Source organism: Vombatus ursinus, unplaced genomic scaffold (genome assembly GCF_900497805.2).
Source record: "Vombatus ursinus unplaced genomic scaffold, bare-nosed wombat genome assembly UNPS02014810.1, whole genome shotgun sequence".
Taxonomy (NCBI): domain Eukaryota; kingdom Metazoa; phylum Chordata; class Mammalia; order Diprotodontia; family Vombatidae; genus Vombatus; species Vombatus ursinus.
Window position 1 is genome coordinate 3,417,535 of NW_020954588.1, and position 12,151 is coordinate 3,429,685.

At 38.3% G+C, this 12,151-nt stretch overlaps 1 protein-coding gene across 6 annotated transcripts in view; it reads left to right on the plus strand.

Moving 5' to 3' along the window:
- Nucleotides 1-12,151, plus strand: part of COL4A3 (collagen type IV alpha 3 chain) — a 170,113-nt gene that overhangs the window by 151,383 nt on the left and 6,579 nt on the right. For 5 of the 6 annotated variants that reach the window (XR_003570342.1, XM_027875985.1, XM_027875984.1 and 2 more), the window contains 4 exons: nucleotides 2,502-2,573; nucleotides 2,658-2,783; nucleotides 6,112-6,210; nucleotides 11,587-11,799. Coding sequence is in view for 5 of the 6 variants with exons in the window: in XM_027875985.1 (XP_027731786.1) it covers nucleotides 2,502-2,573; nucleotides 2,658-2,783; nucleotides 6,112-6,210; nucleotides 11,587-11,799 (510 nt within the window). In the remaining variant the exon portion in view is untranslated. The remainder of the gene's footprint in view (nucleotides 1-2,501; nucleotides 2,574-2,657; nucleotides 2,784-6,111; nucleotides 6,211-11,586; nucleotides 11,800-12,151) is intronic. The other variant, XM_027875986.1, reaches the window with a different exon arrangement.

The window sequence follows — 12,151 nt, forward strand, 5'->3', positions numbered from 1 at the left end:
GAAAGGTTTTGCCATGCAAAGAACAAATATTTAAGTAATAAGTTCACCCAAGGTGAATGGAGCCAAAAAAAAAAAATGAGCTGTAGAAGACAAGGACATTTGAGATGGGTTTCAGAAGGCAATAGAAAGAATTTTCAATCTAAACTTTATACTGACCCTTTAATGCAATAAATTAGCCAAAAATCAGAGTAGAAGTTTCTGAAAAGCTTTGCCAGACTAGACAGCCAAAATAGTTCACTACCTTCAAAGAATTCCTAGCACCAACCACTGCCCTCTAAGCTTAGAAAAGATTCCAGAAACTATAGAAGGTACCCACTTTTAGGCTTGCTGAGGCTGTATAGTAGCCTGAGTGTTGGATTTAAAGTCAGAAGGGCCCAATGTTCAAATTCCATCTCTGACAATCTCTAGTTATGTGACCGTGGACAAGTCACGGTCTCTGTGAGCCTCATTTTTCATATCTGTGCAATGGAGATGATTGCACTCCTTTTATTTATCATCATATAGTATAAAAATACTAAGTAACTTAGTGAGTAAGGGTTGGTGTAAAGATTAGATGAGGTAGCGTATAGAATTTGCAAACCTTAAAGTCAACCAGCGTCAGTTGACTATACAAGAAGTCCTGAGGAAATCTTCCCAAAAGAATTGCTGAAGTCCATACCACCAACTTTGTAGAATGAAGACAGTTGCTCTCTTCCCTAAACTACTAGAGTAAGCCACTGCATCTTCCAGTCAGTCCCACAAAATGTTACTGTTGTTTTGTATTGTTTGCTTGGGAATTTTTAATTCAAAAAGTTAAGGACAAAAAAGATTTCTTCACACTGAATATTTCATTAAGATGGCAACTTCCTGGGCACTTACAAATTCATCTTCACTATTAATGTTATATTTTTATCGTGTTGTGTTTTTGTCTCTCCCCCCTCAATCCTGAGAAGTCATGTGGCATAGTGACAAGAAGGCAGGCTTCAGAGCCAGAAAGGCCTGGGTTCTGGTTCTGCTTCTGACCCAGAACTGGCTGCTGTGACTTTGGACACAGCCTCTAAGCCAGAGGTATCAAATTTGCAAGGCCTGGCTGCCTACAACATTCCATGGTACCGCCCAAACAAGATTACAATGTAATTGGGAAATATTTAGTAAAATAAGTAAAAATGCAGTGAAACATAGATAATATCACGTTTTAAAACTAAGCCAACAGGCAGTACACAGGAATTCTTATTATGGATTCTTGGCCCCCAATTCTGAGCTTGACACCACTGCTCTAGGCAACTATCTAAGATTATAAACTGCAAAGAAGGTGCCACCCTTTATTGGTAGGAGTTACTTTCCTGACAAATTCTCTATACCAGCAAAATCACAGGCCCAGTCCCTATCCCTTATTTCACTCAAGACATATATTTATTTCCTGAAAATTGCATTCATTAACTAGATGCCTTAAAGTGAGTATATTGTTCATGGTGTCAAATTCAAACAGAAATGAGGAGCACTAAACTGTACATAAGGATCCCTGAACCTACATATTGACTTAGAAAACTGCATGTTATCAGTGCTCTATTGTATTTTTATTTATTTTGTTAAATATTTCCCAATTACATTTAAATCTGGTTTGAGCCACAAAGCAAAAGCCAACGACCTTGCCTCAGGATTCAGGAATCTTCTTGTCCTGTTTACCTGTGTCAAAGGCTAGAAATGAAAGTGGAACCTCACCATTTAGTGTGTTTAGGTAAAAAGCAGACAGGGTTTACATTTATTCTCAAGGGTACTAGAAAGAGATGCCCTGCCATATCCATATTCGGTAAACCTCCAACAATGACATAAGAACACTGATAACCATAATATTTAAGCACTGTCCTTCACCAGGAGATAATAAGTAAATAATTATAAACTTTTAATGAGGCTTGGCTTCATAATGTCTCTACTCTGAAATTTAAAGAAACTGAATTGGTTTCTAAATGCAGAAAATTAGTCACTAAGAACCTTGCCCTACAAAATGTGTTTTTTGTTGCCTCCTCCACTTTGTGCATCTGCTTATAGCTTGGCCAAACATGTGATTAGAATGGAATCTTCATCAAATGTCAAGATTAAAAACTTTCTCTGAATTGACATAGTTTAGATCATGTCACCTCCAACTCTTATTCTGGAGCCATGCCTCAGACAGGATGCATAATAATGGTTCTAATGTTAACCTCTATATCTCTAATCTATAATCTCTGTGTAGAACAGGGACTCTTAACCCAGTGTCAGTGAACTTGTTTTGTTTTTTCATATTTTGATAATTATATTTCAATATAGTTTCCTTTGAAATTCCTATGTATTTTATTTTATGTATTTTAAAACATGATTTGCAGAAGGGTTCATAGCCTTCACCAGACTGCCCAAGGGGTCCATAACACAAAAAAGGCTGAGAGCCTCTGGTTTAATCACAAACCTTAAGGTAGAAGTGGTTTGAAGCCAATCCCCAAAGTATAACAACTACATGATTATTATAAATTTTGTTTTTCCTGTAGGAGAAAAGGGCAACCTAGGACCTCCAGGACCATTTGGGCCTCCAGGGTCAATTGGGCCAAAAGGACCTCCTGGTAAATTTTTTTTGGTACTTTATGAAGGTAACAGAACATTTCTAAAGGTAATAAATCATCTTTTTATTATGTTTATGTTAATAGGTCAACCTGGAGACCCTGGAACAATTAAAATTATATCCCTGCCAGGGAGCCCAGGGCCTCCTGGTCAACCTGGAGACCCAGGAATGCAGGGAGAACCAGGACCACAAGGACCAGTAGGATACCCAGGTTGGGAATCAGATATATGAAACTGAATCACTGAGAAGTCACTCTATAATAACTGTTGACATTTACAGCCTGGCAATTGGAAATAAGACCAGAATTAATCAAAGAGTATACATTTTAATTCTAGATCTGCTACTTTCTACCTTTGTAATTTTGGACACGTCAGATATGTCTAGGGGTTTCAGTTGCCTCCTTCATAAAAGAAGCTGACCAGATGAACCAGGCAGTCATCTAAAATTCTAAATTTATGAACAAGATTGTGTTTTAAGTTTTGCAAAATGTTTGCCTCACAACAACCAGGGAAGGTAGGGAGGTAGAAGTATTATTCTCATTTTACAGATGAGGAAGCTGAGACAGATTGGGTAAGTGATTTGCCAAAGCTAATAAATACCAGAGTCAGGAATCAAACTCAGGTTCTACTGACTCTGAACTAGTATCTATTATACTATTAAATCTATATACTCTTCTGCTTCTCAAGATTAAAATAGTAGTCATGGGGCAGCTAGATAGAGCACTGGCCCTAGAGTCAGGAGGACCTGAGTTCAAATCTGGTCTCAGACTAGACATTTGATACTTCCTAGCTGTGTTACCCTGGGCAAGTCACTTAACCCCAATTGCCTCACCTAAAAAAAAATAGTAGTCATTTGTTTTGAGGTCAAAAATACAACTTTAGACAGCATATTGCAATGATAAACCCAGTGATCTAGCTTGGTATACAACTCACTGGCAGCTAAAAGTGTTGAATCTACATTGAACTATCATAGAATACAACCTTAGGAAAATTGGTTGACTTGTATGTGTTTTTTAGATAAATATGCTTTGAATGTTGTCCTGATTACTATGTGCCATATTCAATTGTGAGTTCTCTGAAAGATAACCTTTCCTGATGTAAAATAAGTCACTTTGCCCATGGGTGCTTAATACAGTGGAGTCTCTTTAAAGAGGGGATGTTAGGCAACTAACATCTACCGTGTAGGGACAAAGACTGTACCTATGATTGCATTACTTTGCCCAGCTCCTACGTGAGGAAACTCTATGCAAATTGGCACCTTCTCTCCCATTTATTTCTAAGTCTCAGAAGGCTGCCTAGAGCACTATAAATGTAAATGACTTGCCCAGACTTACACAACACTGCCAGTTTTTATGTGCCGGAGGCAGGTCCTGAACCTAGGTCTTTCTGGCTTCAAACCAGTTCTCTTATCCACTAAACCACACACACACACACACACACACACAGAGTGGGTTTTGGAGCAAAAACATATAGACTGGAACCCTAGTTTCCTCACCCAGCCATGGGTCTGAAAGTCAATTTGGAATTTTAGGTCTTTCATCTTGGATTTTGCTAGCTTGTTTGCACTGTTAATCACAGAATTATAGATTAAAAGAATCCCTTCCCCATGTACAGAGTATTGCATTATGTTCCAGGATGCAAAGTTTAAGAAAGACTGGTGATTGTCTAGTAGATAATAAAGGGTCTTGACTGAATGGCACATTGAAGGAGTTGGGGATACTGAGCCTGGAGAAAAGCAGACTGAGGAGGGAGAAGGAAATCATGATACCTGTCTTCAGCTTCTTGAAAAGCTCTCATTTGAAAGAGGAATTAGACTTGTTCTCTTTGACTCTCTGGGGCAGGACTGGGGCAGTGGGTGGGAGCTGCAAGTAATAAAAGATTCCCCTTTACTGGAAATCTTTTAGTGCATACACTAAATGACCACTTATTGGTTTGGTTATAGAGGGAATTCTTTTCCTGGTGGACTACATGGTCTGTAAAGTTATTTCTAACTGTAAAATTCTGTGATCTTGTAAAAGGAGAATAATAATGTTTATACTACCTATCTTTCAGGTTTATTGTGAAGAAGGAATTTCATAATCTGTAAAGCACAATATAAATGTAAACTATTATTACCATTATTATTTGGCTTATCCAAATCCATACTATAATGGAATTCTATTTTCTTATATGGACAGTGATGATTTTAATGACTACCTTTATAAATCAAACAGTGGTTTTGGATGCTGGGGACCCAAAGGGTCAGGTAATTATGGTAGTCACTGGGCCCCGAGAAAAATTTTTTACTGTGTTTTGGCTGGTTTGAACTGGTTTTAGCTGGTTTGAAATGGTTTTGGCTGGACAATTTTCTCCCTGCTTCACCCCACCCACTCCCAAACTTTGGGTGCTGCACTCAGTCCATTTCCTACTCACAGAATGCCATCTCTCTCCACCTTAATCTTTTTGACTCTTACCTACTTTTAGTGCTCAATGCAAATGCTACTTCTTTCAGGAAAACCCTCTCCTCAGACATTATGTAGCAAATTTTGTACCTTTCTAACTCACTTATCACATAATATCACATATTATAACTATACAATATATAATAATAATTGTAATTATAATATATAATAATAATTTTCTGAAGAGAAACTTGAAGTCTTCATTTCATAGGAAGGAAGGAAGGAAGGAAGGAAGGAAGGAAGGAAGGAAGGAAGGAAGGAAGGAAGGAAGGAAGGAAGGAAAGAAGGAAGGAAGGAAAGAAGGAAGGGGAAGGGAAGGAGAAGGGGAAGAAAAATCTCTGAAATTTTTTTTAACCCCAAATCACTCTGGCTCTCATTGACTGGCCAACAATAGGTCCCAGGCCAAGCCCTACTTGGTCATTGTTTGGGCCCTGATTAGCTCAAAATGACTGTAAATAGCAATTACTTCTGTTTTGACCAGAAACCCAGAGGTTCTTCCCTCCCAGATCCTTTTTTTTTCTCTTTTGACTAAGAGGCCATTCTCTGCCTCATTTCTTATTAAGCCTTGATCACTGAATGGATATTGCCTCAGGCAAACTGAGACCTGTTAAAGACCTTGGCTAGAAAAGGCCAAAGTCCCCCACTGTATCCTGGGCCATCTCCAGCTGCCCAGATCTATATCTGGTCACTGGACCCAGATGGCCCTGGAGAAAAAAGTTGGGTTGGTGACTGCACAGCCCTCTCTCACTTAAATCCAATTCACTTACAAGTCATGGCATCATCTTCCTGATGTCATGGTTCTCTTCGGGAACAAAGGACAGACCACACACACCCCCTTTTTATAGTTGAAGAAACTGAAGCAAACAGTGGCTAAATGACTTGCCCAGGATCACACAGCTAGTCAGTGTCTGAGGACAGATTTAAACTCAGGTCTTCCTGACTCCAGGTCCAGCGCTTTATACAATGTGTGCTACCTAGCTGCCCCTTACTTCTTTTTGTTATTGTTTTCCCATGTATGAGAATGGTGGTTGATTTGTTGTTTTTTGTTTTGTGTTTCCACATGTATGAATGTAACGATGCAATGTTTGGTGCTAAATAGGACTGCAAGGACCAAAAGGTCAACCAGGGAAACCAGGGAAACCAGGAATTCCTGGGCCAGTTGGAGAAAAAGGCAGTAAAGGCTCTAAAGGAGAAATCGGTAAATACATCTATACCTATTTTCTCAACAAAATTAGACTTGTAAAAAGTCATTTGCTAAGAGAAATAAGTACCATATTGAGTTTAGCAAGAGGTTGTGTAACTTCAAGGTAATATGGGATTTCTTCATTTACCCTTCCTCTTAACCACAGGGAGAGGTGGTCAAGAGGAACAGAAAAGAAATCTAGGAATTACTAGACAGAACAGTCTTCTCATCTACTGTACCATAGCCCTATATGGCTCAGTCTCCAAAACCAGGAGAAGGGAAGGGAAAGGCAAAGGGAAAAAGAATATTTTATGGATATAGATATAGATATAGATATATGTGCCAGTCATTGTGGTCAACACTATAAATATTATTTCATTGGAGCCTCACAATAACTCTGCAAGATGGGTGCTGTTCTTATTCTCCATTTTAGAGTTGAGGAAACTGAGGAAAGCAGAGGTTAAGAGATTTGCCCAGGGTTACACGGCCAGTAAGTGCCTGAGGCTAGATTTGACATCAGACATTCTTGACACCAGGCCTAGGTACTCTATCTACTCTGTAGCCTGGCTGCCTCTAATACAAAAGAACATAGTGGGAGTCAAAGTGATCCACATTGTTTTATCTGCAAAGTTATTTTGAACAGATCAGTTTCTAACAAGTCAAGCAGAATGTGATGGGACATTAATAGTTATTTTAATTTCATAAGGCTCAATCCTGCCCTTTAGGTACACAGATCTGTCACTAGATAGGACAACTAGCAGTAAAACCAGAAAAAGAATGAAACAGATATTGCTGGAGGAGTATCTTCATACTTGTATAAGAATGACTACTTTTAACCAAAACATAGACATATTTCCTACCTCAATTGTTCTATTGACATCTTGGACTTGGACACGAAACAACTACTTGACACATACATTCTACTTGGCTTTTAAAAATCCATTTGTCAGAGTGATCAACCTGGATTAAGTATTGCCTGCTGCCAAAGCTGCATGAAAATATTCTGTGCATCCATGCTGGAAATTGACCAGCTATTCACACTTAATGCTAATCACAACACTGAATTTTTTAAACTAAGAAAAAATGTAAATATTCTTTCTATTTTCTAACATAAGTGCCCAAATCTATAAAATACAACAGATGTTAAAAGTCCAAATTTGAAAAAGTTTAAATATAGGGTTAACAATTTCCCTTATTAAATGCTGGCTCTGGAGTACCCTGAAAACATGGGCTTTTTGTATGACTGTACAGATGGCTTAGGACCAATACATTTCCCTAATTTGAAAATATCAGTGACCAAATTTGCTTCCCACAATTAGCTCAATGCATAAAATAGGGTACTTTCATAGAACTTCACTAACTCTACTACCAGAAAAATAACAACAAAAATCCATTATACTCTGTATATTAGAATTATGATATAAATTTAAAGTATTATATGCAATAAATATTTAATAAATTGGAAGACCAACTAATGTATACAGAGAAACAGATATTATTCAGCCATATGTAAAAATTGGCCCACTTATGGATAAGGCTTGCCCAAATGCAGAGAAACATTTAGGGCTGTTAAAATTCAGTAAGCTGGTTAGTTCTGACTTTAGAGAGGTAGAATAGATAACCTTACCTAGAGAAGAAACTATTTCTTCTATTTTTATCTATTTTATCTTGAAGTAGAATTTCTCACAAAGCGTTCTGTGTTGTTTTATTTTGCTCACCTCTTCAATTCAAACCACAGAATTTTGGCACTGGAAAGGCCTTCAGCAGTTCCTTCTTTCTTTGTAATCTCTGATCTCTCTTTATCCATTGGCACCCTCTCCCTCCCTCCAAACATGTCCGCAGCCTTAAAAAAAAAATTCCCTTGACATTTCCATCCCCTCAAGTTACAGTCCTGTATCTCTCCTCCCTTTCAGTCAAACTCAAAGAGAAAGCAGCTGTTCATAGGTGTTTTCCACTGTCTCAGCCTAGTTACTTCTCTCTACCTCCTGCGTTCTGACTGCTCACCCCACCCCTCAAACAAAACTGCTCTGTCCAAGGTTACAAACAATTTTTAAATTGCCAAATCCAGCTGCCTTTTCTTAGTGCTCAGGCTTCTTAACCTGTCTACAGCAATCAGCACTATAGATCCTGCCTTCTTCCTGGATTCTCCTTCCTGGGTTTCTGTAACAGGGTGGCTTCTTGGTTCTCCTCCTACCTTCCCAACCTTCCTTTTTAGTCTCCTTTGCAAGCTCTGCCTGGGCCCTCCTCTCTTTATACTTATTTTTTCTCTCATCTGGTCCCATGGGATCAATTATTGTCTCTATGCAGATGACTCCAAAATCTACATTATCTAGTCCTCTCATTTCTCCCATGCCCTAGTCCCCCAACTGCATGTTGGATATTTCCACCTGAATGTCCCAAAGGTATCTCAAACTAAGGTTCAAAACATAATTTTCTTTCTTTTTAGAAACGTTTAATTCTTATGGATAGCTTTGGTTTTTATATCACCTTCATTTTGGAACATATCCCCTCCCTACTTGGTGCACTTTTCCTTTTAACAAAGAAGAAAAAGAGAATAAACAAGTCAGCAAAACTAACCATCACATCAATCACAGTATAAGCATTGTTTCATAGGCATACATAGTCCCCCACCTCTGCAAAGGAGGGGAAGGGAGCTATATTTCTCATCTCTTTGGGGGAAAGCACAGACATTATAATTATTTTTTTTTCCATTTACAGTATGCAATTTGCTTTCCTGGCTCCACTTAATTCACTCTACACCAATTCCAAGTCTTCCCATGATTCTCTGAATTTTTTTTATCATGTTTTCCAGTACAGTAATAACCTATTACTCATGTACCACAATTTGGTTAGTCATTCCGCAATCAACCAACAATGTGCCAGGGAATGTGCTAAGTGCTGGGGATTTGTAAGACCTTCTTTCCAGTTCTTTACAACAAAAGGAGCCACTATGAATATGTTGGTGGATACAGGAACATTCTGTCTTTAGTCTGTTCAGGATATATACATAACAGTGGGATCTCTGTGTCAAAGAAAATAGTTATTTGAAGTACAAGGAGTCCAGATAAAAATTGTCATTCCACACAGAGAAAGCTTTAACAAACTATTGATACTCACAAGGGGAGAACAGCTGGGCATGAAGCAAAACCTCAGAGTTGTTTTGATTTGCATTTCTCTTTTTATTGATTTGAAGCATTCTGTTATATGACAGCTGATAATTTGCAGTATTTTTGAGGATTGTTAATACCCTTTGGGCATGTATCCATTTTGTCTTACATATTTCTTTTAGTTGCCTACAAATCTTGGACATTAGATTCTTATCAGAGTTCTTTGGTACTAAGATTTTTTTCTCAGTTAACTGCTTCCGTTCTTGCCCCAGTTGTATTCATTTTGATCATATAAAAGTTTTCCAACTTCACGTGATCAAAATTATTTATTTTTGAGATCACCTCTATACTTTGATTTAAGAATTCATTCCCTAGACAGAGCACAAAAGGCTCCTCATCTGAATCTTTTTAAAGATTTGTAAAGCATGACCTTTAATATTCTGGTCAAACATCCACCTTGAACTTATATAGTACATATAGTGGTATATAGTATAAGACATTGATCAAAACCTCATTTACACCAAACTTTTTTTGCCAGGAGTTGTGAAATGGGGAACTCTTTCCCAAGTAATTTATGTTCTCTAGTTTATCAAAACTTGGTTATTTTTTAAAATCATCATTCCCTGAAACCCACTTCTCTTCCTAACTCCCCGACTGTCGTTGAGGGCACCACTGACTGCCTCTTCCAGTCATGCTGGTTTGAACCCTGGAGTTATCCTCCACTCTGCCTTCTCACCCTCCAACCCTCATCTGTTCTTGCTCCACAGCACCTCCTGCATCTGTGGCTTTCTATTCACTCACAGTGCCACTACACTTGTTCAGACCCTATTATCTCTCCCCTGGACCACTGCATAGACTCCTAATTGATTCCCCCTCCTTCCAGGCCCTTCCTACTCCATTTCATCCTCCACATGGCTGCCATAGTGATATCCCTGAAGCGCAGGTCTGACCATAAAACCTCACTATCCAATAACTCCAATGGTTCCCTAGTGCCTATGGGACAAAACACAAACTCTTTTATTTGGCATTTAAAGCCCTTCATAATCCAGCTTCAATAGATCTTTACAGCCTGATTACACATTACTTTGCCTCACACACTCTATGTTCCAGGTACATTGGTCTACTGACTATTCCCTATCCACAGCATTATGCTTGCCACCTCAATGCCTGTGTATAGAAGGTCCTCCCATCCCTGGAATGCTCTCCCTTCTTAGCCTTTACCTCTTAGCATCTTTAGCTCCCTTCAGCGCCCAGCTCCAGTGGCAGCTCCTGCAGGAGGCCCAGCCTAGTTCCTTCAGGAGGAGTGCCCTTCCCCCTTCTGAAATCACATGTTTTGTATTAGTTTAACTATCTCTATATGGGCACAGACACACAGAGAGAAGAATAAAAGCTCTTTGAGGACAGGGCTTCACTTTTATCTTTGTATTCCTAGCACCTACAGCAATGCCTGACACATGGCAAGTGCTTATACATTTTTGCTGAGTTTACTGTTCAAGGGCAGGTAACCTCGAAATTGTTTTGCTAACATACCTCTTTCAAAATGTGAAATTTCAGTTGATTTTGTTTGACTTTCTAAGATCTCTGATATTTGAGCTAATTCATTTAATAAATATTTGAGTACTTACAATGTATAGGGTGCTGGTTACCGAGTTACTGGATGGGATATAAATATGATTAAGAAATTTTATTTTTTAAAGATCTTCAGTATATTAGGATGAGATAACACATGAACACAAAGCATGACAACACAAAACATCAGAAGATAATGTTTGGCCAAATCATAAAAAGTAATGCCCACAATCATTCAATTCAATCATTCATTTCATTCTTTATTGGAGCACTTATTATATGTGAAGCAGCTAGGCTGTACATTGGAGAGAGCACTGGACCTGGAATCAGGAAGATCTGAGTTCAAATCTAGCATCAGACACTTAGCAGCTTTGTGACCCTGAGCAAGTTACTTAACCTCTTAAGCCTTGGTTTCTTCATCTGTAAAATGGTGATGATAATAATAGCATCTGCTTCCCAAGGTGGTTGTGAGGATCAAATGAGATAATAATTATAAAGTGCATAGCACCGTATCTGGCATGTATTAAGTACTACATAAATGTTAGTTCTCATTATTAGGCACAACAAACATTTTCATATATAAGCCATAACAGATATACATGAATATTTCATTGAACAATTTTGAGTGACAAGTTAGGAATTTAGTGATGATGGATATACTTTTCAGTAATTTTTTGTTCATGTTTCCTCTAACATTTAAGTATATAATTTTAAGGACCACCTGGATCAGTTGGATTGCCTGGATCAAAAGGAAAACCTGGAAACTTTGGACCACCTGCAACTGGGCCGTCTATCAGAGGCTTTATCTTCACCCGTCACAGCCAATCAACAGAGATTCCTTCATGCCCCAGAGGAACGGTGCCCCTTTATCGGGGTTATTCTCTTCTCTATGTGCAGGGAAATGAACGAGCTTATGGACAAGACCTTGGTAATGTCTCAGACGTAATTTAAATAATTTATAGGAGTGAAAATTTTGTATCATATAGTGAAGTTGCCTCAGAAGTTGGACATTAAAAACAATGCAAATCACTGGCAACCAGATATTGAAGTAAAATAAGACATCCTCACCCAAATGACTATTTTTCTTTGTCTCTACATTAGACAAGTTATAGTATATATTTTAAGGAAGGGAAGAATGAAAAAATGTGAGTTTAGAGATGAATTCAAGTATGATGGTGCCCCTAATCCAGTAAGAAAGTAGTTTAGTTTCCATATTGCCTATTGTTTTCTTGAAATGTAGGAGTGCTTGACTCTAGCAAAACTTTTCACTTTGGACCTTA